The 24,956-nt window shown below is 37.5% G+C and overlaps 2 protein-coding genes across 3 annotated transcripts in view; one reads left to right on the top strand and one right to left on the bottom strand.

Annotated features, from left to right (window-relative positions):
- The first annotated feature begins 1,600 nt into the window (after window positions 1-1,600).
- LOC149846400 (26S proteasome non-ATPase regulatory subunit 14 homolog) lies at window positions 1,601-7,720 on the top strand. 2 transcript variants are annotated; one of them, XM_089997976.1, is made up of 3 exons: window positions 1,601-1,759; window positions 1,901-2,069; window positions 7,538-7,720. In XM_089997976.1, exons 1-2 carry the CDS (start codon window positions 1,639-1,641, stop codon window positions 2,059-2,061), a joined length of 282 nt encoding a protein of 93 aa, XP_089854102.1. In that variant the 5' UTR covers window positions 1,601-1,638; the 3' UTR covers window positions 2,062-2,069; window positions 7,538-7,720. The 2 variants fall into 2 exon arrangements, with proteins under 2 accessions (XP_089854102.1, XP_089854101.1); XM_089997975.1 differs by lacking the exon at window positions 7,538-7,720 and having other exon boundaries at window positions 1,901-2,235.
- A 1,308-nt stretch (window positions 7,721-9,028) lies between these two features.
- LOC149846399 (uncharacterized) overlaps window positions 9,029-24,956 on the bottom strand; it is a 48,959-nt gene continuing 33,031 nt past the window's right edge. The window contains exons 3-4 of the mRNA XM_089997973.1: window positions 9,455-9,970; window positions 9,029-9,337 (exon numbers count right to left, since the gene is read on the bottom strand). Coding sequence (XP_089854099.1) covers window positions 9,254-9,337; window positions 9,455-9,970 — 600 coding nt within the window. The 3' untranslated portion in view covers window positions 9,029-9,253. The remainder of the gene's footprint in view (window positions 9,338-9,454; window positions 9,971-24,956) is intronic.

The raw sequence follows: 24,956 nt of genomic DNA, 5'->3' as shown, positions 1-24,956 counted from the left end.
GGTCAAACGGGTTGGCGGGTTGGCATACCCCTAACACGAAGCCGACCCATTTAATAAACGGGTTAGGTGGGTCAACCCGTTTACGACACAAACCTGTTTAAGCCAAACTTGAACCTGGCTAAGAAGCGGGTTGGGGGGTCATGTCAGATTTTGCCACCCCCCACGTAACACTAGTAAAATTCATTTTTTTGAGCACTGTAGAAATGCGCCAGTGAAGACTCAATTTTTCTGGCGCACTTACCGAACCACATGTATCGCCCTCATATTTGCTTTTTCTATACCAATAAGCATTAATGAAAGCCCTAAAATTGTAACCTTCTTATTATTATGCCAAGTAAATCTAACATTTCCATCACTGACTTTCGTTAACTCACATGCCTCAATCATGTCATTGCACCCAGTGGAACCAATCAAACTAGCAGGATAATCAAAACGATCCTCAAGTGGCCGAATACAATTCCAATTTTCTATCAACATCCATGACAAATCCAACATATGGGTTCTAATATTATTCCAAAGTGAGTGTCGGTCCAAGTAAGAGTTATAAGCATACACTAGTAACTACATATGAGTCAACACCCTTTTCAGTAAGCATTATCATGACCGATCAAGATCCACAAAGGTTCAAGTTTAATCTTTCCAGGATTCCAAATACATAGAATCCTGCATGGGTCAAATCTACATAATGAAACAAGGGAGTCTTTTCCACCAACTCAGTTGCTGTAGAAGCATCATACATCATGAATTGAAAAAGGGTTAAAGGATGTAAATGGGTCAGACTCTTGTAGGATCCAGAAATAACCCATTCCGTTCTAATTGGATCAATCATAATTGGATCCAGAGTCAGATGGACATAAGCTAAAACTGGACTCGGATATGACTGTGTTGGGCCTGGCGGCTCAAGTCGATACATGAGTTGGGCCTGTCGGGCCATTATCAGGTCCTAATGGGGCCGGCCCGATGGCGACCCTAGCTACCTTGTCATGTCTCTTTATGTGAAAAATGATTAGTAAATTTCGGAGAAGACCGTGTCCTTTGTGTCCTTTTAACCGTGCTCATGTGACATGAGCATATATTGATGGTGTTCACTATTTAGATGTACACGAGTAGTTTGCCCTGACCCGGATCCAAGCCATGTGAACCACATTCATTCTGAATCCGATCAGATTCTAACACACAATCCGGATTCGATAAACCAACGATTGTCTGATAGGATCAGCTAATTCACGTTGTTGGGACATTGCAGGTTCAAAACCCAATGGTATAGTTGTATAACTGGTAGGGATCAGACTAACCCCAGCTTGCCTAACAAAAAAAAAAATCCAGATCATATAAACCAACGGGGGCTCGGCTTATCTGATAGGAGCAGCTAGTGCACTTCACCTTGTGTTGGGATAGTTGTATAATTGTATAATTGGTAGGGATCTCATCTTCCTAACCCAGCTTGCCTATGAAAAAAAATCCGGATCCGATAACATGGTTCGGATTCGGTCCGTACCCGAGCCGAAGCTCCGACCCATCTGCATCCCTACCAAACGGGAGGCAGAGTTATATGGCTTCTTCATTCTTGTGTTCTTTTCGATCGATCGATCTGTGCGAGAAGGAAAAGAGGCGAAGAGGGGAGAAGTAAAAGAGGCGATGGAGAGGTTGCAGATGATCTTCTCGGGAACGGGAGGGATGGGTCATCCTCCCGCTGATTCTCCCCTTCTCGACTCCTCGGAGCAGGTCTACATCTCCTCGCTGGCCCTCCTCAAACACGGTAACAACTTTCTCTGCCAAAACTAGGTTTTTTATTTCTTCCTTTTATGTGTCTTTCATGCTGAAATTTATGCTTTTCTTTGCGATTCTTGTGTTCGTTAATGCTTTCTTCTTCTTCTTTTTCTTTGCTTTTTTATTTCAGGGAGAGCCGGCGTTCCTATGGAAGTGATGGGTCTAATGCTGGGCGAGTCTGTCGACGAGTACACGGTTCGCGTCGCGGATGTTTTCGTAATGCCGCAGAGCGGGACGGGGGTCAGTGTGGAAGTAGTTGATCACGTTTTCCAGCCTAGTATGCTCAAGTAGACTGGCAGGTTGCTTTTTCTCTTTCGGTTCAGATTTTTGTTTCCGATATGGGTTTTGGTTTTATTAGTGTGATAGTCAAAAATCTCGTTCTAGAGATTTTCTCGGCAAGAGAAATTCTCTCGATAAATTGATTTTTTTTGTTTTTGGTTGATATCTTGGTACATTTACGGTTGAAAATATACAAAAATATAAGAATTTTATGTTGGCGTTCAAGTAAAACATAACCAGAATGTAAAAACAAATAGCACTTACCTGTATTCGCCATGGAAGAAAAGGGCGTTGGCACAGGTGCACGGAATTCTTCTCAGCTTATCGACACCACAATGAGCCTAGGTTGTCAAGTCATGGTGAGCAGGACCCTGAACCCAATGAGAAAATGCGGACACCTTGGTTGCCCTCGTCAAGCAGCCATGCCTCAATTTATATTTATACAGGGAGGAAAGTGGGGGGTTACATACATGGCAATCATGTATGTGAACCCTTTACATGCCATATTACATTCACGTACCCCCTTCCCCACTAATTCTCCACTAATGCCCTACTAATACCTTCATTGGTGTCAAACCAGGTCAGATATAGGGTTGAACCCGATTCGAAATATCCACAATTCTCTTATTTGACCCATTGACACAAAAAGGCACAAAATTGAGGTTCATATTATTATCTTGACTTAATTTTTCATGTGGATTCACATGTTATCCGGTGTCACAAGAATGAATCATATGAGTATAAAGATGAACACCTCTTTATAAAATGTCATATTTCTATGTACTACAGTATAATTCATTTTCAGTGCTTTAGCATGTTAAGATTACCTTTCTGAATAGGTTGGTCTTTAACTTATTTTATTGGTTCTTTAATATTGTTATTCTGTCATTTTCTCTAACCAAATGAGAGATCTTTGATGCCTAATCAACAATACACAAAGCCATAAAGAATCAATTTAGTTTCATAAATGTGATCACATATAACCATGATGTATTGTCATGCATCAGAAGAAATCAAACAGACCCATCCCCTTTACATGTTGGAAATATAATCTCGGTACTAGCCCTTTAGTAAGGGGATCCACAGTCATTTTCTTCGTACCAATTGTATCAATACATACTAGATGATTTTGTCATTTTTTTCAACAACAAAGTACTTTAACTCCATGTGTCGACACGAGGTGGAACTTTTGTTGTTATTTGAGAATGACACAGTTGCTTCATTATCACAAAAGATCTTTAGTAGTTTCTCAATAGAGTCCACAATCTCAAGACTCATAATAAAGTTTTTTATCCAAATGGCCTGAGATGAAGTCTCGTATAGAATAATGAATTATGTCACCATGGTATGAGCAATAGTTATAGACTATTTTTCGCTTCTCCATGAGACGATACCACCTGCTAGTAGGAAAATATATCCAGTAGTGGACTTTCTACTGTCGAGATATCCTCCTAAGTCCACATCAGAGTATCCAATGATCTTTAGGTAGTCAACATATAATTTTTCGTTCCTTGCAAATAGCACATGACCATCTTCGATGCCTTCTAGTGCGCAATGCCTGAATTTGACTGATATCTATCAAGCATTCCCACAATAAATATGATATCTGGTCGTGTGTAGGTATGCATGTACTGTAAACTGCCAACCACTGAAGCATATGAGACAGTTGCAATCTGAGTCTTTTCATTATCATCTTGAGGACAATCTTTTATACTCAATTTATCCCCTTTCACTATGGGTGTCAAACTAGGAGAATAATTCTCCATCCCATATCTTTTAAGAACCTTAAGGATATAGGATTTCTAAGAAAATCCAATGACACACCTAGTTCTATCACGATGAATCTCAATTACAAGGACATATGTGATTTCATCCATGTCCTTCATGTCAAAATAAGAGGAAAAAAATCTTTTGTCTCATATAGTATGTTCAAATCATTAGTTGCAAGAAGAATGCCATTAATATATAAAACCAAAATTATGAACTTGCCTGATTGAAGGACAACAATGTTTTCAGTGAATCCAAAGTTCAGAATTATCTGATTAAACTTTTTATACCACTGGCGGAAGGCTTGTTTAAGTCCATAAATTGATTTCTTCAATTTGTAAATTAAATTATTTGAGTCATATACACTGAAACTAAGAGGTTGTTGCATATATACCTTTTTTCTTAGATCCTCATTCAGAAAAGCAGTTTTCACATCCATTTGTTGTAGCTCTAAATCAAAATGTGTTATGAGGGTCATGATTATCCTCAACGAAAAAAAGTCATGATTATCCTCAATGAGTCAGAAATGTGCTTCCTTAGTTAAGATAGGAGAAAAAGTTTTATTATAATAAATGTCCTCCATGTGAAACTCTTTACAACGAGCCTAACTTTGTACCTCTCAACTTGACCTTTGGAGTATGTTTTGGTCTTAAAGACCCACTTACAACCAGTAGGTCTTACACCATCAGGTCGAGGTACACGATCTCACACTTGATTCTTTGCCATAGAGTCAAACTCTTCTTTTATGACATTGATCCAATGTGTTGATCATTCACTTTCAATGGCTTCAGAAAAGGTTAAGGGATCATCATCAACGTCTATGAAATCATTGGGCTCTTGCAAATACACCACATAGTTTGGATGAATAACAGATTTTCTGATCCTTATAGACTTTCATACAGGTGTCACATGTGGTTCAAAATGAACCTTTACATCTTGTTGTTGTTGTATATCTTCATCAGCAACTTGTTCTATTTGAGATTGATGTTCATTGACCGGATTTTCCCTGACATTATCCAAAGAGAGAATGATAGGAAAAACTAGGTTTTTATCCTTTGCAAGTGTGAAACCTGAATCCTGCAATTTCTCAAATTCAATACTTTGAGATGCATCTATCTCAATAGAACTATTTTCAAGAAATCTTGCTTTATCTATTTTCACTATCTGTGGTATATGAGATTGACAATAAAACCTAAAGCCCTTTGATCTTTTTGGATAACCAATGAAAAATCCACTAGTTGTCGTAGGATCAAAGACTTTTATATGCGGGTTATACAATTTAGCTTCAACTGGTCATCCCCATATGCACATATATGACAAAGAAGGTTTTCTACCAGTTCATAACTCATAAGGAGTCTTTTGGACAACCTTCATAGAAACTTTATTCAAAATATGCATTGTTGTCCTAAGAGCTTCACCCCACAAGGTCAAGGGAAGGTCTGAGTGATTCAATGTTGATCCAACAATTTCTTTAAGTGTACAATTTCTTCTTTTAGCTACACCATTCTAGTAAGCACTACCATGCATAGTATAATGAGGTACAATACCTTCATCTTTTAAAAATCACGCTAATGATCATTCATTTTGTCTTATCTTAGTGAAATGACCATAATATTCAACACTTCTATCAGACCTAACCATTTTAATAACTTCACCAGTTTATTTCTCTAATTTTTTATTGAAGTTCTTAAAAGCCTGAAAGACTTCTGATTTTTCAAATAATAAGTAGAGATACATATAACCTGAGTAATCGTCTATAAGCGTGACAAAATATTTTTCACCCGTATAACACAGGAAAAAAGGCTCACAAACATCCGTTTACACGATCTTCAATTTTTCATTGCTATGCTTGGCATCTTTCTTATATATGTTAGACTGTTTAGTTTTTATACAGTTAATACATGGTTCTGTATCTATGAAATCGAGGAATCCAAGAATTTCTTCTTACATAAGTCTTTGGACTCTTTCTTTCGAGATGTGTCCTAACCTTCGATGCCAAAGTAAATAGGATTGATCTTCCTTTAGGCCACGTTTATTGCCAATCATTGTGTTCTCAATGAAGTGAAATTTTTGAATTTAAAATTTGGTTTTTAAACGATACAAACTACATACATTTGCAGAACCTACAAGAATAAGATTTTTAACAATAATAAGCTTGAAGTTTTCAAATTTAAAAACAAAACCAAACTTATCAACTTTTGAAATTGAAATAAGGTTCTTACTATAGGATGAAACATACCAAATCCAAAATGAATCCCCACTCCAACACAACTCTGCAGGTTCCAATGTTTTTGACATGTGAACGCATCTTATTTCCTAAGAAGATGCTTCTTTCATGCTCTGTTAGTTCTCTTTTTTTCAGAAATGCTTGCAAAAAGTTGGCAATGTACACCATGACACCAGAATCAATCAACCAACTATGCAATGAAACATGGATCAAATTGTACTCATGAGAAATGAATGACTTATTACTTTTATTCTCGAGTAATTTTTTATGCTTCAGGCAGTCCACCTTCTTATGTCCCTTCTTCTTGCAGAAGAAACACTTTATAGAAGAACCTCCTGCTTGGGATTTGGCTTTCGCCTGAGAGTTTGAACTCTCCTCAGAAGTTTTCTTCTTGTTCTTCTTCTTCTTCTTGAAGGAACCTTTCTTTGCCTCCGACCTATATTTTTTCTTATGAGAGACCATATGTGCACTCGACACCCTCTCATACTTTAGTTTTTCTTTCTCTTTAACACACTTGGTCAAATGGTCATTAAAAGACTATTCATTGTTATGTGTGTTGTAGGAGATCTTGAAGGGTCCATGTTCACTAGGCAATGAGGTCAAAATCATATGGACAAAAAAAGAGTCAGAAATGATGAACTTTATGTCATTCAGCTGAGATATAATGTTTTCCATCTCCAAGATGTGATGCCGGATGTGACTCTCAACAAAATATTTTATAGAGACCAATTTGGACATCAATGTACTGGCCTTAGTCTTATTAGAACTGACGAATTGAGCCTCAATGACTCCTAGAATTTTTTTTACTGTTCTGCAGTGAGGGATGACACTTCGAATGCTCTTAGCCACTCGAGATTGCAAAAGCAACAAGCTAAGTCTATTAGAGTGATCTCACTTCTCAGGGGTAGCCTTCTGTTCGACTGTACTCTGCTTTGTAAGGGCAGAAGGTTCGTCAATCTTAAGGGTCAGATTTAGGTATATGTAACCGAGAGTGAATAACACTATTTTTTACAATTTGAGGAATTATATTCTGTCTACTAAGGGGTCATGTTGAAAAGGTAAGAAACACTTAGATGACATTGTCTCTAACTTGATGTCTTCAAACATAGTTCAAACCCTAGGACCGATGCAGGACACTATTGTATTCTAGTTGCAGAAGATAAATTTATCGATGTTTCTCCTGAGGATTGCAAGGGCCAGGATCTACTTATTGTTTTTTTCAGTTTGTTTCATTTTGTAAAATTCATCCTATAGCTGCCAAGATGGAAGTTGTCGCCAGATGGGTCCAACAGATCAATTTCAGGAACAGTTCGCATCAGCATGGATGCAATCTAGCTCAACCATGTATAGATAATCCAAGGCATTGATCATCTGAGTTATTCCTTGATCTGAAAAACATGTTAGATTTATCTGATGTCTGTCCTCGGACGCCATCTAACTGGTTTCAAGTACAATTTCATCTCTAAACAACTCTTTTGTTAAATTAATTGCCAGGTTTACTGGAACGGAGATGAATTGTGGAAGAAATTTGCAAGTTGCATTCAAGCATACCCAGAATTCCTCCACCAATTCCGGCTCCGCTTGTTTGGTAGGAGCAGCTAGTGCAAGTCACCTTGTTATTGGCCGTTGCAGGTTCAAAGCCCGATGTATAGTTGTACAACTGGTAGAGGTCTGCCTAATCCCAGCTTGCCTTTCAAAAAAAAACACACCCAGAATTCCTCCATAGTAATAAAAATGTACAGATTTTTTTAGAAAATATGTGCCATATTTTTCTGTCTTTGCGTACAAGGGCTCCATTCATCTGGTAGGGGGCAACTTGTGAATGCCACCATGTTGATGGTACGTCACAAGTTCAAAACCCACAGGCGTCCGTTGCTTCAAGGGCAAAGCTGGGTGTGCTCCTTGGTGCGCAAGGACTTCAAGAGTTTTACCAACTGGAGGGCTGACAATATGCGGTTGGACGGTCGGTGCTAAGGGGCTTTTCCCTTGGCTTAGTAAAAAACAGGTAAAAAAGTCTGCTAATGTGTGCACTGTCTAAGATTCGTTTTGCAAGTTGCAAACATTTTACACTATGATCGAAGGTTAGAGAGGCAAGGGGAAAAATAAATCTATGAATGCAGTGGCCACGCAAAAAAGCATCTAGTAGACAAGCACCAAAGATAAAGATAAAGATCATGCTCAGCCACCACGGCATAAGGACGTGAAACTTTTATACATATAGCTACACCTTGATATGCAGGACTGCACCCACTGGTATTGAAAAGCACAAACTTTTGGTCTTCCACATAACTTGGATCGCCTAAGAAACAGAATTAATTCTTAACAAGTACGAGCAATGTTGTCAGTATAGGTATCGGCCCTGTATAGTTTGGCCAATGATTCAGGTGAATCAGCCTATACTGATACTCAAGTGAATCGTTCTGAATCGGCCAAAATATAATTAAAAAATATTACATGTCAATCAGAATGTGACACATGTTAAAGCCATTAAAATAATGTTAATATATAATTTTAAGTATTTTTTATATTTATTAAAAAATAGCCGATTCAGGGGTGAAGCGTTTCGATTATCAATTTTCTACCGATACAATTCGTATCTGCAGATACACACCGATATTGACAACATCGGGTACGAGAAAGAAGTGCCAATAATGGTTACGGAAACCCAACAAAATGGAAATCTGCAATAGGAGAAAAAAATTCCACTATCTCCCAAGAACTTTTAAAGGTTGCGAACAACGTATAAAAGTGGACACAAGCATCATGCCTCTGCGTCTACCATGTGTGCAATGTTAGGTGTTGGTCACAGACCAAACAAAAAACGGATGAGAGAAACTAGCTACATGCGGGTGCTGGCACAATAATCTTGGCAAGTTATATTGTATAACATCTGATACACGAGAAGATTATGAAAGAGTAAAGCTGAATTCCTCAAAAGGATGGACCATTCAAGTGATGCTATCAATTGTAACTGGTGAAAGAATCTTTTCTTTCATGTTCCCTTTATTGCATTTTTAACAGTAATTGCTCGACAACAGCCTTTCGGGAAAGTTTGAGCTTGTCATAGAACAATAATTCCCATTTACAACAAGAAAAAAGGATTCATGTGCACAAATTACAATGGCATATGGAAGGGCCTAGTTATTATCTCAATCAGCAGCAAAATTTTAGCTACCTTGTACTGCGAATGTGCTATTTATGCCGACCAACCTAGGATGAAGCAGAAAAATTGAACTGTATACCTGTCCTTCCATTGTCATGATCAAACTGCCTTAATATGTAACAGTAGTTTACCTGGAAAATTTTAAAAGATCCTGTTAACTTTCCAAGCAAGAAGAAATTCCAGCAAGCACAATGAAGGCAGAAAAGATTCATGACAACCAGTGAAAATTTGAAGGTGAAGTGACAAACCTCCACGCGAAACAACTTGGTTGGAACAATGATCCCAGCCCCAACTGAGCTTCGAAATGATTCCCCAAATTTCCTAAGAGAAAAACTCCGAAATTCACTCTCAGTTAATTTGGCCAGATTCCCAGCAGAGGCAAAGAGGTGGCCATGAATTCCTGAATTCCTGAACAGCTTTAGAGGTAGATCAAAAGACAAATCGGCAAACGCAGTGACTGCAAGATCTCCTCCCAGGACATCCCTACCGGGAGAATCATCCGAGACTTCCTTGTTGGTTGGATCAATACGTAACCTTCTCACATCAGTTGGGCCTAAACCCCGACCCTTGAACCCTAACAATGAGGTTGGCCCACTCAGTTTGCATACAGGAGAAGAATTCCCCCCTATGAAGAATCTCTCTGGCAAGGGGGATGGCAAGTTCATGAATCCTTTTCCCCAAGGCAGGACAACACCACCACAAATTCCCAGATTAACAGCCGCATTAAAGAATCCAAGCGGCAAAGCATAACGTAGATCAAACTCCTGTTTGTGAAATGAAGTTGTGATTAACCATTATAATGCTAATAAAAAGCAAGTTTTTGATACTTTACCTACTCTTTACCTACTTTACCAACAATGATATGAACGATAACCATAACAATTATGTTAGACAAAACTTGATTGAACATGTTCTTTACATTGGAAACAGGAAGGAAAAGATCAGACAGACAGGAAAGCATAAATGCATTACCATCAATTTTCTGGAACAAATAGCTAATTGTTTAAATTTATTTTGGAATATGGCACTCTTCTTTCAAGTAGACCCATGTGGACTTTCAGAAATATCATAGTGAGCAAATGAAAATTAACGAAGGACAAGATACATTGGCATATCCTACCACACACAAACACATGCCTTTGGTTGTGTGCACACATAAACACAGAAATATCTTAGGTGTTCCTTTTTCCAGTCATTTTAGGGCAAATATCACACAGGAAAAGGATAACAAGGTGCAGATGGCCCTTCCCTAATTAAACCGATTATCATGAATGCCAGCCTGTGTTACTTGGACACTGACACGGGTGTCAATGCGAAAAGTGTTGGACACAGTGGGTCTTAAAAATCTAGGCACTTGGATATGGCTATATATATAGTCACTAGAATATGAGAACTGAAATATGATAACTAGAAATGTGGGCATTTCTAACACCTTTTTTGCAAATCCAACCATGTGGATGTGCTTGGCATGGTGAATTTCCTAGGAATCAACCATTGGATCGTGTATTTTTGATAAAAATGATTTTTAAATGCTTGAATATTTATGAAGATTATGAGCCATTGATTTTAAAGCTTTAAATAAAATCTCGTTTATGCATCAAAATTGGATGATTCAAGAGCGAATTCGTATAAAACCAAGCATGTAGATCACATCCGCACAGTTAGATTCAAAAGAAAAGAACAAAAAATCTATGAAAATTGTGGTTCAGACAGCCAGTTGATCAGATGCTGGCAGCTGTCAAACGATAAGAAAAATCCTTGAAAAATGGAAGTTTAATATATCTAATAATACGTAAAACAACTCCTATAAGAACAGTGGTAGGAGCATATTGAAATTGGCTTGTTGTGTGAACTGCATGCACAATGTCAGGTCTTATAATGGAAAGATAAGACAATGCTCCGACAAGTTGTCTGTATGGTGTTGGATTTTCAAGGGGTTCTCCATCGTCAATCTTCATTTTGATATTTACAACTTCAGGAGTGTCAACCTGTCTTCCATCTGAGATACCAGACCTGTTAACAATATTTAAAGCAAATTTAGATTGAGTTAGCAAATAATCTCTAGAAGAATAAGCGACTTCTATGCCAAGATTTTTTTTTAAAAATCCCAAATCACTCATTTCAAATTGTGTTTTGAGAAATTTTTTAATGTTGTTAATGAAAAGAAGTCGTCATTCACGACTGGGTTTGGATCTCGGATCCAGACTCAACTCGAGTTTATTCAGTCACATGTTCATTAATGGTCTATTGTAATTTTGCTTGTTGTGTAATGGGTATTTTCGTACCCTAATATTTGTACCAACCTATACTTAATGATAAGCCATATATCAGATACCCTAATTTGAGGTTTTCTGCAGCCACCACGTTCTCTCTCTCTATTCTTTATTTGTTCTTGTGATTGAATGACAGAACCCATGATTTCTAACACAATATCAGAGCCAAAGATCCAATCTTGAAGATCGTGCTCTTCATATGAGCCTCAAGCCGAGTTTCTCTGTATCTTTCTAAGGTATCTCTCAATTGGATCTCATCTATTCTCCATTTTATTCCCTTGTTCTTAAACTCAATCTTAAATCTATTCAAGTTAACGTGTTTCCTTTCTTCTAAAATCCGAGTTTTGGATTTATTCACGTCGACTTTTCTTTTCATCTATTTTCTTTTCTCTGCTTTTCTGTTCTTCTTTTCTCATTGTTGAACGTGATCACATCCAATAGCAGTTTCAATAATCATGCAAGATCAAATTTGATCTTTGCGTGATTTCAAGAGTTGAAATCACGTCAATCTAGGTTTCTCGTCGTTTTCAAATTAACGTCAAATCAAATTCTGATCTGAACGTGACCTCAGATCTGTTTTTAATTGATTGATATTATCTTTGAATCTTTTCATATCAGATTCACCCTTCGAACTTCTCTTTTCTTTGCCATTCCGAAAACGAAAACACATTATTTTCAATAACGTGCCTCTTACTGGTTAACTTCATTCAGAATAGATTTTACTGCATAGCCTCGTTTTCTGCCTCGAATATGTAGATCGTTATTAAAAAAAAAGGCAGTCGAGTTCTCTGAAATTAAAATATCTGTTTTGGATTTTATTTGCTGAATCTAAAGTGAACCTTCTAGTCTTTTACTCTTTCTTGTTTTTAGTTTTCTCTTGTTTCTTATTCTATCTTGTTTTCGCTTCGATCGACTATGAATTCATTTTCCTCTTCTCAATCTGGTCTTTCTTCCAACTTTCTTAATCAACTTGTATAAGAGAAACTGAACAATTTTAATTTCTTAATCTGGAAGAGACAAATCATCCCATTCATAAGAAGTCAAGATCTTTCTGGACATCTGGATGGCTCTGTTCATGTTCCTCCAGAGTTCATATCACAAGAAGGAAAGAACGGGGAGGGTAACGCTTCTATTACTTTTGTTAGAAATCCATAGTACATATCCTGAATGAAGCGAGATCAAACTTTGGTTGTTTACATCACTTCCACTCTGTCACAGGAGGTGCTTGTGACAATCCCAGATGACTGCTCAGCCATGTAGTTATGGCACCGACTTCTTCAGACGTATCCTCAAGTTTCTCAGACTAGAGTTCTATTTTTAAAGAAAGAGTTTCAAATGTTGAGAAAGGATTCCATGACTATCATGGAGTACTTAAACAAAATGAAGACTATCACATATCAGTTGGCCATCGTGGGTTGTCCGGTCAGAGACAAAGATATGGTGCAACAAACTTTGAGCGGACTGGGACCCGATTATCATACGATGGTTACTTATTGTGTTTGCCAGACCTACCTACATTTGAAGATCTTCGTGCTAAACTCTTACAGTATGAGATGACTTTAAAGGGATTCTCTGAAGATACTCACACTCACATTGGAGCACAAGACGTTCTTGCCACAAGAGTTACTTATGGTCGAGGACGTGATAGGTATGAATCTCGAGAAAGGGGAGGTCAAGAGAGGAACAAACAAGGAGCTCGTGGAATATTGCCTAAACCCAATATTTCTCCTAATTTGCAGAGGCAAAAGACAATACTCAGTTGCTTTCTATGCAACAAAAAGGGGCACATCAAAGCTAATTGTTGGTTTAATCCTCAAAATAGAGGAAAGCAATCTGAGACAAGAAAGGGAACAAATAAATTGAAGAATAGTGGAGAAGTCAAAGAGTTATTATATGCCTTGGCTGAATTGAACCTCAAACAGAATGATCAAGGCACTTGGTATGTTGATTCCAGAACAACTACTCATGTTACTGGTGATGCTGATAAGCTCCTAAATCTTGTTCCTTATGTTGGTAGAAATAGTATAGTTACTAGAGATGGATCTCATCACCATATTTCTCACATTGGAAACTCTGTCATCCCTATGTCCAACTCTTCTCTTGCTCTTTCAAATATCATTTATGCTCCTAATATCAAGAAAAATATTGTTTATGTTTCTAAGCCTGTAGATGACATTAATGCTTCAGTTGAATTTGCTCATTTATCTGTTCGTTTCAAGGACCTTCACACGAAAGAAACGTTCGCTGAAGGAAAACGACAAGGAAATATGTACGTGTTCCAAGAGAACCCTTTTACTCGTGTTTAGCCTGTTGATTCCACCTTAAAGCTCACATCTTCTTCAGTTCCTCCTAAGAGTGTTTTTAGTCTTTTTGAATGTATTGAGCCGAATCTTTGGCATGGTCGTCTGGGTCATTGTAGTAGTCATTTTATTGAAAAGTTTGTTTTAAGCAGTCTTATTCCCAAGTCAAGTCTAAGTTTAAGTGTTAATGATAAAAAATGTTCTAGTTGTTTTCAGTGTAAAAGTCACGTTCTTCCTTTTTATTCTATTAATAAAAGAGCTTCAAGACCGTTTGAAATTATTTGTTCTGATGTTTGGAGTCCGGCTCCAATTCCTTCTATGTCTGGCATCAGATATTATCTCATTTTTGTTGATAGCTACTCTCAGTATACATGGATCTTCTTTATGAAATGTAAATCTGAAACCTTAAAGTTATTTCAGAATTTTCATTCTTTTGTTCAAAATCAATTCTCTAATAATATCTTTTGTTTCCAATGTGATGGAGGGGGTTAATTCTCTTCAAATGACTTTATTAATTTTTTCCAGACAAATAGAATAAGTAGGCAGGTGTCTTGCCCTCATACATCTCAACAGAATGGGATTGCTGAACGAAAGCATTGCCATATTGTCGAAAGTGCAATGAGCATGATGCATGATAGTAACCTTCCAGTTATTTTATGGACAGAGGCTTTCCATTCAGCGGTCCATATCCTAAACCGATTGCTCATGAGTATCTTGAAAAATAAATGACCTTATTTTTCTTTGCATGGTGTTCATCCAAGTTATCATGATTTGTGTGTATTCGGGTGTGTATGTTATGTTCATGTTGACAGTTCAATGCGGCATAAGTTTCAGGAATACGCCTTGAAGTGCAGATTTGTGGGGGTATGTTGATGATTATAAAGGATACAGATGCTATGATCCCGTGAGTAAGCGTATCAAAATATCCAGGAATGTTGTATTTGATGAATTAAATTTTGACCACAATCCTAACACTTCTCCTGAAATTAAAGTTTATCACCTCTGGTTGAACCAGAGTTACCGGGAGCGCCTAAGTAAAAGGGGAAGCGTGAAACGTCGTGCTTCCGAAGCGTGAGGGAAAGTGTCTTCTTTTTTTGGGAAGCGTGTTTCCCTTTTATGGGAAGCACGCTTCCCCCTCGCTTCTCCATTTTTTTCATTTTTTCGCTCCTTAGGTCGCTTTCGAGACGGTTCAAAATTTTCTTCTAAGTGGTCCCACGCTTCCCTGCTTCCTAAATTTTTGAAAGTGCCTCGCTTCCCGCTCCCGCTCTCGCTTCCCGTATCGCTTCTCGCTCTCGCTTCCTCGACTGGTAACTCTAGGTTGAACTCTGATCTCTTTTCTAGTGTTGATGATGTTTGTCCTTCATAATGTAATCAAAGAGATGAGAGAAACATGTCTGATGCTGCATAAAAGATTCAGGACAGTGTGATTTCAGAACCACTCTTGGCTCCCGAAAGGTATAAAGGCATTGTTTACTCTCGACGTAAGAAAGAGACCCTCCCAACTCTGATCAGGAGATGAATTCTTCTTCTATTTCTGTTTCATCCTCTACTCCCAGAAGATCTACTCGCTCTCGACATCCTATTGATAGGTGTGTTAGTTATGAGAATTTCACAATGGATTTCCAACTCTTTTTAACCTTATTTAAGTAAGGAAAATCAACACATAACATTTTATCAAGCAACAAATTCTAAGAAATGGAGGCCCTTCATGAATGTGTTGTTAAATTATAATCCATTATCATTGTAATGCCCATATATATTTTATATATAAAGAGAGATACATATACATATATTTCATATATATGTACATGTATCTATTCAATATATATATATATATATATATATATATATATATATATATATATATATATATATATATATATATATATATATATATATATCAGCCATAGGGGTATTTTAGTCTTTTTCTCTTTTTTATGCATATTCATCTTTTGAATATGTTTGTATCTTTTTATTTTTCTATTATTTTTTTTCTTTTTCTTTTTAATATATGTACTTTGTGTACCTTGGGGGGCCCACGTATAGTCGTTGGGCCCCTCCAACGGTCACATTTATGACAGTTGGAGGGGCTCCAACAACTACATGTGGAGCCCCTCCAAGGCCCACTAAATGCTTATCAAAGCTCTATAAATAGAGCCCCTCTCCTTTGTATTTCCTAAGGGCTTTGGCTCAAAGCCTATGTGTGATCTAATAAAGTTTTCTATTCATTTTTATGCCTTAGTGCATTCGTGAGATATTGTGGGTTGTGCCTTTGTGCACAAGTGTTCTTATTGTGCATTTGTGCACTTGTTTTTCATCAAGAACATCACGTCTTGATCATAGTGTCTTTTTGAAGACACCTTCACATGGCATCAGAGCAAGGTTGAAGAAAGAAGATCGTGTCGAAAATTTTGGTGATTGGCATGGCATCACCTCTTTCGAGTGCCTCGAAAAACGTGCCCTCAAAATTTTGGTGATTGGCATGGACCAGTGTTATTAAAAACGCGCCTCAAGGCGCAAAAAGCATGCCTCGCCTTAAGGCGAGGGCCTTTGTGCCTTGAGGCACAGGCATAAAGCGTAAAAGCCTCGAGGCAAGGTGTTCACGCCTCATTTGTTTGGTCAACTGAGGGTCAAAGCCCTCATTTGACCAAAACTGGAATTTTATAAAATCAGGGCCCCCGACCCTAATGAGGGTCGGAGGCCCTAATTTTTCTCTCGTCTCTCGCAATCCCTCTCTCTCTCGTCTCTCAGTCCCTCACTCATCTCTCTCGTCTCTCACCTCTCATCTCGGTCTCTCCCACCTCTCTCTCATCTCTCGCAGTCCTCTTTTGGGTTGGAGTTGGTGTAGCATTGTCAGCATTATTCTCTTGGGTGAGGAATAGTAAAAATTTTTGTTTACTTAATCATAGTTATTATAGTTTCTCTTTTTATAACCATGTTTGTCTCTGATTTGGAAACAATTACTTTTTGCAGGTAGCGACAAAATTAAGTTGTCTCTCTTTTCCATTTAGCAATCTAGTTTTAGTCAAGTGTTTTGTAGAATTTATTTGTCTGCTATAGTTAAGCTCTCTATTGTTTTGGTTATAGTTGTAGTTGCTCGTCTGTTTAAGGATATTCATATCCTTTTGTCATGAATATAGACAGGTTATGCTGGTTCTCTTTAAGTGACATAAGATGCAAATATTGTTAATACATTATGCTGTTATTTGTAGGGGTTTAACTGTTAGGTAAACCACAAGCAAGAAACAATAGAAGAAAACAATAAACAAGAACGATCAAACCAAACACAACAAGGACACACAGATTTACGTGAAAAAACCTCTCCTCAAATCTGAGTAAAAAACCACGGCCGCCCAGAGGAAAAACTTTATTGCTCTTTCTTGACATATACAAGAGAAAAAGAAAAGAAAGAATTTATACAAGGCAAGGGTGACAGCCCTAAACCTAAACAAGTTGAGTCGAATCCATAAGAAACCGAGTCTCAAACATAAGCCCAAGAAAAAAATTCTTCCGAAGGACGCTGCAAGGGCAAAAACTTTGAATCAGGCTCCACAACTCATCATTAACTCCCTGCCACACTGTTTTTCTCTACTTTTGATCTAGAGTGCAATAGCTCATCACACTCGCACCTTTGTAACATTCATCTTTATGTTCAGTACATATATGTTTCTGCCAAAAAGAAAAAAAAAGGTTGGCCCACCTCATACATAATAAATTAAATTTGGAAACAAACTAAACTACATTCAAGTAAATAATTAAGGCATGCATATCGATTGACTGTTGGGACATTGTATGGTTTCTTTACTTTCTCAGTTGACTCACTTAAAAAAAGAAAGAAAGCTAAGATACATTTTCTAATTATGACATGATGTTAATGCATCATTATAGGTTATTGTGAGGGTGAAGACATGTACGTTCTCACTGACTTCATGTATCTGTGTTTTCATTAGTTTTCAATTTATATATGTTGATTCTTATTGAATATAAATCTATTTTTTTGTGTTAATATATATTTTGTTATATGTACTTTTGCAGTTGAACAATGGTAAAAGATGTAGGATGGGATCATGGAGTTAATCTCATATTTTTTTAGTATTTATTTGAGATTTTTTATTCCTTATTGGTTGTTGCTTTATCAATAAAGCATTTTTTTATTTATTTATAATTTTAGATATTTTTTATAGTTTTTTCAAGTTAAATTTTTTTTAGGCTTACGCTATTTATTTTAGATATTTATTTACAATTAAATCAACCTAAATATCAATCAAATAAGTAAAGTAGAAAAGAACTAAATTATATAACAAAAGTATATCCTACAATGTATATGACGATGAAGTAATGAATCTTAATAATTTTTTGTTTCATCATCAAATGCATCATAAAAAGGAAGACTGGGCTCAGATAAATCCATGTTTGTCATGTTGAAATCATGTTGTCCTTCTAAGTCACACTCTTCTGGGTTTACATCCCAAAATTTGAATGTTCCTTGTTTGCATTACAAACCCAATTTCAAAATGTTGAATATAATACAAGTATATTTAAATAAAAAACTAAGAAATAATCAAATAACTAAGAGAGCAAATTAGTACCTGTATTCATTATTAGTTCACGAAAGTAGTTGAAAAATTTTATGAACATATACTAAATCCCCTGCACGCTTGCTGGTGATTTTGTTTCTCTTCATGTTGTGGATTTGAGAATATGTGCTCCAATTTCTTTCACAACAAAATGAACTAGCAGACTGGGATAACAATCTTAATGCAAGATGTTGGAGAAGAGGTGTTTCTGATCCAAATGTTGACCACCATGTGATATGATCTATATTATCCTACTCTCTCGCGAGTAAAGTCTGTCCATATAATCTCGAAGATGCAAAATTTTCAAACTCTTATGTGACTTGATTTAGAATATATGCTTCTGAAAAAAGTCGTGTCATACACATATTTCTATGTCTTGATAGCTCTAGGTCTAAATTTAGAGGGACACGACCAATACCACCTTCCTGCCACTTTTTTGCATAATATTTTGGATTAAGAGAATGTACCATGCAATGCAAATGAGTGTTGCTCTTATCCCATCTTCTGACTAAAATTGAATGAATATGGTTAAAAAATTCTGAATCATGAAATGCAAGATTTTTTTCTTCATGCTTAAAAATTACATGTATTTTTTCAATCACATTATCCCACATTTCATAAACTTTGTGAAGCATGGGCTCTTTCTTATTAACTTCTCTCAACAATTCCCAAATAGGTTGCGTAAATTGAAGAAAGTATACCACTATGTCCCAAAACTCATCATCAACAATGAATTTCTTAATTTCTTGAGCCTTGACATCATCAACACGATAGAATGCCCAATTTTCATCAGTCACTGTCCTAACCAAAGCATTCTTCACTTTTTTAATCTTCTTCACCATCACAATGATGAACGCAAAACGTGTTTCAACGACCAACAATTTCATATCAGAATGCCTATTAAATATAGCATTAGCATGATGGTGGTTAACAACAAAATTCCTAATGCTTTTGACATTTCTTTCTAAATCTTCAATGCATGAACATAAAGCATTTGCTGATGAATTTTCTTTTTCTTTGGGGTTACAGGTGCTCTTGAGGGTCAGATTTAAGCTATGTACTACACAGGAAGTCCAAAAAAAATGAAGGTACTCCGCATTTTTATATTCTCCAGATGCATTAACGACTTTCAAGAATACTGGGTCACTAAGCGAAGAAGCAATGAAATTGATTAGTGGACGCCTTTGAATATTTGTCCACCATTAGAAATAATAGAAACTCCATTTTACTCCCACGAATATTTTTTAATCTCTATAAACCTCTCCACATAAAAAGTGCGGTTCATAGTTTTTCTGAGCTTGGAGGTACATAGCCACTCAAATTATAATTTGCCAAAGAAGTTACTAAATCCTACCAATAAGGATTTCCAGCTGCATTAAATGGGAGCAATGTTATTAAAAGCGCGCCTCAAGGGGCAAAAAGCGCGCCTCACCTTAAGGAGAGGGCCTTTGTGCCTTGAGGCGCAACCATAAAGCGCAAATGCCCCAAGGCGTGCGCCTCATACTTCTTGAGGCACATGCCTCGGGGTGAGGCGTATACTCCTCGAATTTTTAATAACAGGGCCCGATAAATCAAGAATTCCGGCGAGCTTGATCGCCTACCCAAAGTCGGTGATCTTCGACAAGTCTGCGACGAGATACATTGTTATGTATGAGTATCAGACTGCTGATGGGAAGACTACCCATTTGTATATAAATGGCAACCGTTTAGAGGATCCAGTGTAGGAACAATGGGGAGGAGGAGAGCCAGTCCACGGTTGTCATCTCCGGTTGCCGCGGCGATGTCGGCGATTCTGTCGGTCGTGGAGGCAGCGTCGCCGAAGGCGAGCGACGAGAGAAGGGAGGTGGCAATTGCTACACCTATTGCTGTTTTCAAGCTGGTGGAGCTGGTTAAGGACTTGGGGAGGCTTTGGAGGGAGAGAGTTAGTCTCATATCCATTTAGCCGTGTCATGTTACATAAGTTGAAGCCAAGGGTTTTATATATAGATATGGAAACAAATCAGATTTGATCCGTATCCAATTAAGTGTATATTTGGTAGAAAGTTCTGATCCAGTTCTAAAGAGAATCTGATAATGTAAGTTCAAATCTGATCCACATATATTCATATCTCCATGTCTGGTAATAATTTGTCAGATTGGATTATGGATCCAACTTTGCACCATATCCATTTGAACCCCTAGAATCATTGCTCAAGCACTTGTGGACCGGACTTGAGCATCACTCGACTTGGAATGACTGTTAACCAGATCCAACTACCGATTGGAACATACGTGATACTGAGTCTAGACTATCTGGGGCCTGGGGGAGCCCAATATTGTCGGTCGATATGTATCGTATCTGCAGAAAATCGCAATGCATCACCCTGAATCAACTATTTTTTAATAAATATAAAAAATATGAAAATTCAAAATTTTCATATTTTAAATATTATTTTAATAGTTTTAACACATGTCATGTTCTGTTTGACGCAAAATATTTTTTATTATCTTTTGGCTAATACAAGTGATTCACTTGAGTATCAGTATCGGCCCGATACAAGCTCAATCGCTGGCCAAAATGATTCAATGCCGATACTGATGCTAACAACATTGGGGTTTTGTAACAAATATCGCAAGATTTATGAAAATCTCACGATAATATAACGAGAAATTGCCTGAAAGTTTAAAATGACAATTTTTTGTGTGATTTTCAAACCGTGACAAATATCGTGATATTTACCATTTAGCAGATATTTATCACAAGATTTTCATTTTTAAATGTGTTTTATTTATATTTTCTTATAAAAATTATGTTTTTCATATTTTTAATTTTATTTTTTATTGCCGAGATTTTGCCAAAAAATGCAAGATTTATGAAAATTTTCAAAATCTCTGGAGTTTTTGACTCCCGAGATTTTGTTGTTTTTAACTTTTGTCACTATGCATTGGGGGAGCCAAAATGGATACTGGCTTCTATTTTTGGGGTTCTTTAAAAGCATGAAGTATTGGTGCAGGAAAGATGCATCATGTTTTTCACGCATATTATTTTGTCACCAAGTGAAATTACTGATTTTATAATGGTTGTTGTTCTATCAATAAAGCAAATTTTTTTATTTATAATTTTAAATATTTTTTATAGTTTTTTTTTTATTTTAAAAAACAAATTAAGGCTTACACTTTACGCCTCACCTCACATTTTGGTGTAGCGCCTAGCTACGCCTCAACGCTTTTCACAACACTGAATGAGAGTGAATAAAATAAAAATACCTCCTTGCTTTTCTATCCATCTACTCCCTTCCATATGTATTGAATGATGCTTCTATCGTTCCTGTTCCTCTACCTCCTACATTGACTTTTTTTTTTTTAGCATCTTTTTGGTGGCTTCCAAATGGCACACTAACTGCACAAGAATCACTCATTGTGATGCAGAGCATCCAAAAACAGAAGCGGATTTGGATCTCAATCCAAATATCTAGACCTGTTCCGAACATCGCTACCCAAGGCGATCCACACGCTTGCAGGACATCCGTGGTCCTAGCGGATCTCCCAGTTAGTTGATGATGCTCTTCGTGATCCTTTTATTGCTTTGATTCCATTATGAAATCATATTTTTGGATTTTGCTTCATCAATAGTTGTTTCATGTAATTTTTTTTATTTTTTTTAGGAGCCGGATTCTACGGATCCGGATAGTTCTGGTACCAGAATCTTTTTGTGGTACTAGAGGGTATATGGGGTCCAAGGGTAGTTTTTATTTTTTCGCAAATTCGCTTCTCTCTTGGTGTTGGTGCAAAATCCAATTAACAGCCTATTTGGATCCGAATCTTGATCTGTCTTCATGAAGGGGGTCCTAGGTGGCACCACTTTAGTGTGGTCCATCTTGGACCTCATTTGAATTCATGTTGACCAGCCCAAAGTCAAAAATAGATTGTTGGTGGAGTTATTAGCATTTGACAAAATCTAAGCTTGCACACTCGTTTTTTGTGCAAAGCTTGGGAAGGCCAAGGTCTCTTTATTGTGGCTCTTCCCAAGCAACCTAAGCCCTTAACTAGGGAGGTAGTCCAAGGGGTAAGGGGTCTTGTTCAATTTCGAAATTGGTAGTGTGACTGGTTTTAGAGTGAGAAAAATCAAGTTTTTGGTGTGGTTGGTGCTAAAAAGAAAGCTATCTTGGTGTGAAAGAAAAACCGAACTTCGTTTTTGTGTGAAAGGTGCTCTTGTGAAGAAGTTCTATTCGTGGTGGTTGTTCTAAGTTTGTTCCTGGTGGTTGATCATCCATCCCTACTGTTCGTATCTCTCTTACGGCGTCGGTTGCTTTCCAACGACGGCCATTATCGATTTCAGCCTGAATATCTCTATCGGTTCTTCGTTCTATTTCTTTAGCTACTTTTATTCGCATTTGTTGCGATTGTTCATGATTTGATGTTGCTAAATTGTATTAGACCATTAAAGAGTTGCGAATGTATGTTAGAAGTATTTTTTCATGTTAAAACGTGTCTCATTTGATCTTAAGTTATTTCGGGTTGTTGATGTGTGTGAATGAACTCGGGTTCTTTCAAAAGGACCAAATCGTTGTTACGTGATAACAGAAACGTCTCTGCTAAAATATCTCTGTCGAACTCATTTCTGAACGGATTTTGGTGTTCTTTAGCTTTCTGGAAAGCTAAGAAGATTTCCTACAACTTTGTAGTTGAAAGGTTTCTGAGATTCGTTCATTTGAACCCCTGAATCTGTCTATCAAAGTCTCGGTCTGATAGTCATCCACTGTCACCAGTTTGGTTCAGAACCAACTTAATAGTGTTCGATATTTTCTGATTATCTGGAGATTCCCTGAATGGAATTTCGATTTTTTTGATTCTGTGGAAAATTATAATCTAGACCTACAACTTTCATGTTTTTGGTTTTGATTGAATCGTTGCTTAGTTGCTTCAAAAATATTGATCTTTGCTGCTACTGTCGAATCTTTGAATTTTATTTTATGAAACAATAACTATACCATTCTAAAATTAAAAAATTTGTATAAGATTATAGAAAATTCCAAAAATTGCGATCTTTAGTGAAAGGTCTGGATCTGACCTTCATTTCGCCAGTTGTGAGTTTGTCCAAACTCCAACGTTTGAAGGGTCAAAATTCCCTTCAAAGAGTCTACCCCTGAATTTCGATAATTTGTGTTGGACTTGTTTAGCAATCCCTGTGTCGAGTCCGTGGAGCGGTCGTTCTTGCTCCGAATCTAGTATTTTTTGATTCGTTGGAAAGCTGTGTGAATCGCGGACAACTTTCATTTGGATCTCCTCTGTCGAAACAGAGCGCACAGATTCCGAAAATCAGTTTTCCAGAGTTTTGTTCGGACTCTATATCATTTCAGCTTCCGTGTGTGTTTGGATCTTGGATCGTGGATCGGTGTACTGCGTCCACCGTAGCATTGCATCATTTTGGTATCAGAGCGGGTTGTTGGATTTTTCAATCCAACACGATTCCCTGTCTTGTGGGGAGTTCAAAAAAAAAATTTAGGTATCATTCACCATGGCGGGTCGAATGGGCGATCGAGGTCAAACTAATTTTAATAGGGGAAACGATGATCGTGACCATCGATATGAGGTGCGAGATCTGCAAAGACAACTGGCTGAGGCTAATTGTCGAGTTAAAGATTTAACTCGTCAAATGGCCGAGAATGTTAGATTTAACAATCGGCATGAGGAAAGGAGTTTGCATAGTTCTCGAGGAAATCGAGAAACCCAATCGTATGATTCTGATGATGACTTTGAGTCACATCGACGAAGTCCAAAAAGAAGAGATAACCTACAGCCACGAAGATCCCATTGGGATTCGGGCTTACGTTTTGATATCCCAGAATTTAAGGGAACTGGAACTCTCGAGGAATTCCTGGATTAGATTAGCGAAGTTCACGAAATCCTTGAGTTTAAGGAGGTACCTGAAGATCGTCGTGTGGGATTAATATCCCTCAAATTAAAGGGTCGAGCTGCAGCTTGGTGGCGTCAGCTCAAGCAGACACGCAGACATCAGGGCCGAGCTTCGATTGAGCATTAGGAGCATATGGAGCAGAAGATTCGTGCTCAGTTCTTGCCGTTAAACTATTATCGTGAGCTATATCAAAAATATCAAAGTTTGAAACAAGGAACTAGATCGGTGGATCAATACACCGAAGAATTTCATGATCTTGTGGCACGAAACGACATTCGTGATGATGAAGAACAATTAGTTTCAAAGTATATTGGAGGACTGAATTTCCAATTACAAGATATGTTGAACTTCGTTGCTGGACTGTGTCTGAAGCACATCAAAAGACACGTCAATGGGAGAGGTCTACCCAGAGAAAGACCTTGGTTAGGCCTAATCCTGTGACTAGACCCATAGCGCGGGCTCCTACGGTCCCCAGTGCAAAAGTTGTTCCACCCTACCATCACCCCAATGCTTCAAATCCACCTAGGGTTGCGAGTCAGAATGGTCCGATAGGAAACCAGATTAGAACCACTAGTTCGAGCACTCCCATCAAGTGCTATACTTGTGGGAAATCCGATCATAAGTCCACTGAATGTCGTGGCAAAACCTTATTCGTTGAAGGAATTCATGAAGAGGAGGATGTTCAATTCAATCCTGAGTTCAAT

The sequence above is a fragment of the Nuphar pumila genome, chromosome 2, assembly GCF_984573655.1.
Source record: "Nuphar pumila chromosome 2, dmNupPumi1.hap1.1, whole genome shotgun sequence".
NCBI classification, from domain to species: Eukaryota; Viridiplantae; Streptophyta; class Magnoliopsida; order Nymphaeales; family Nymphaeaceae; genus Nuphar; species Nuphar pumila.
This window is presented reverse-complemented; position numbering and strand designations above follow the sequence as displayed.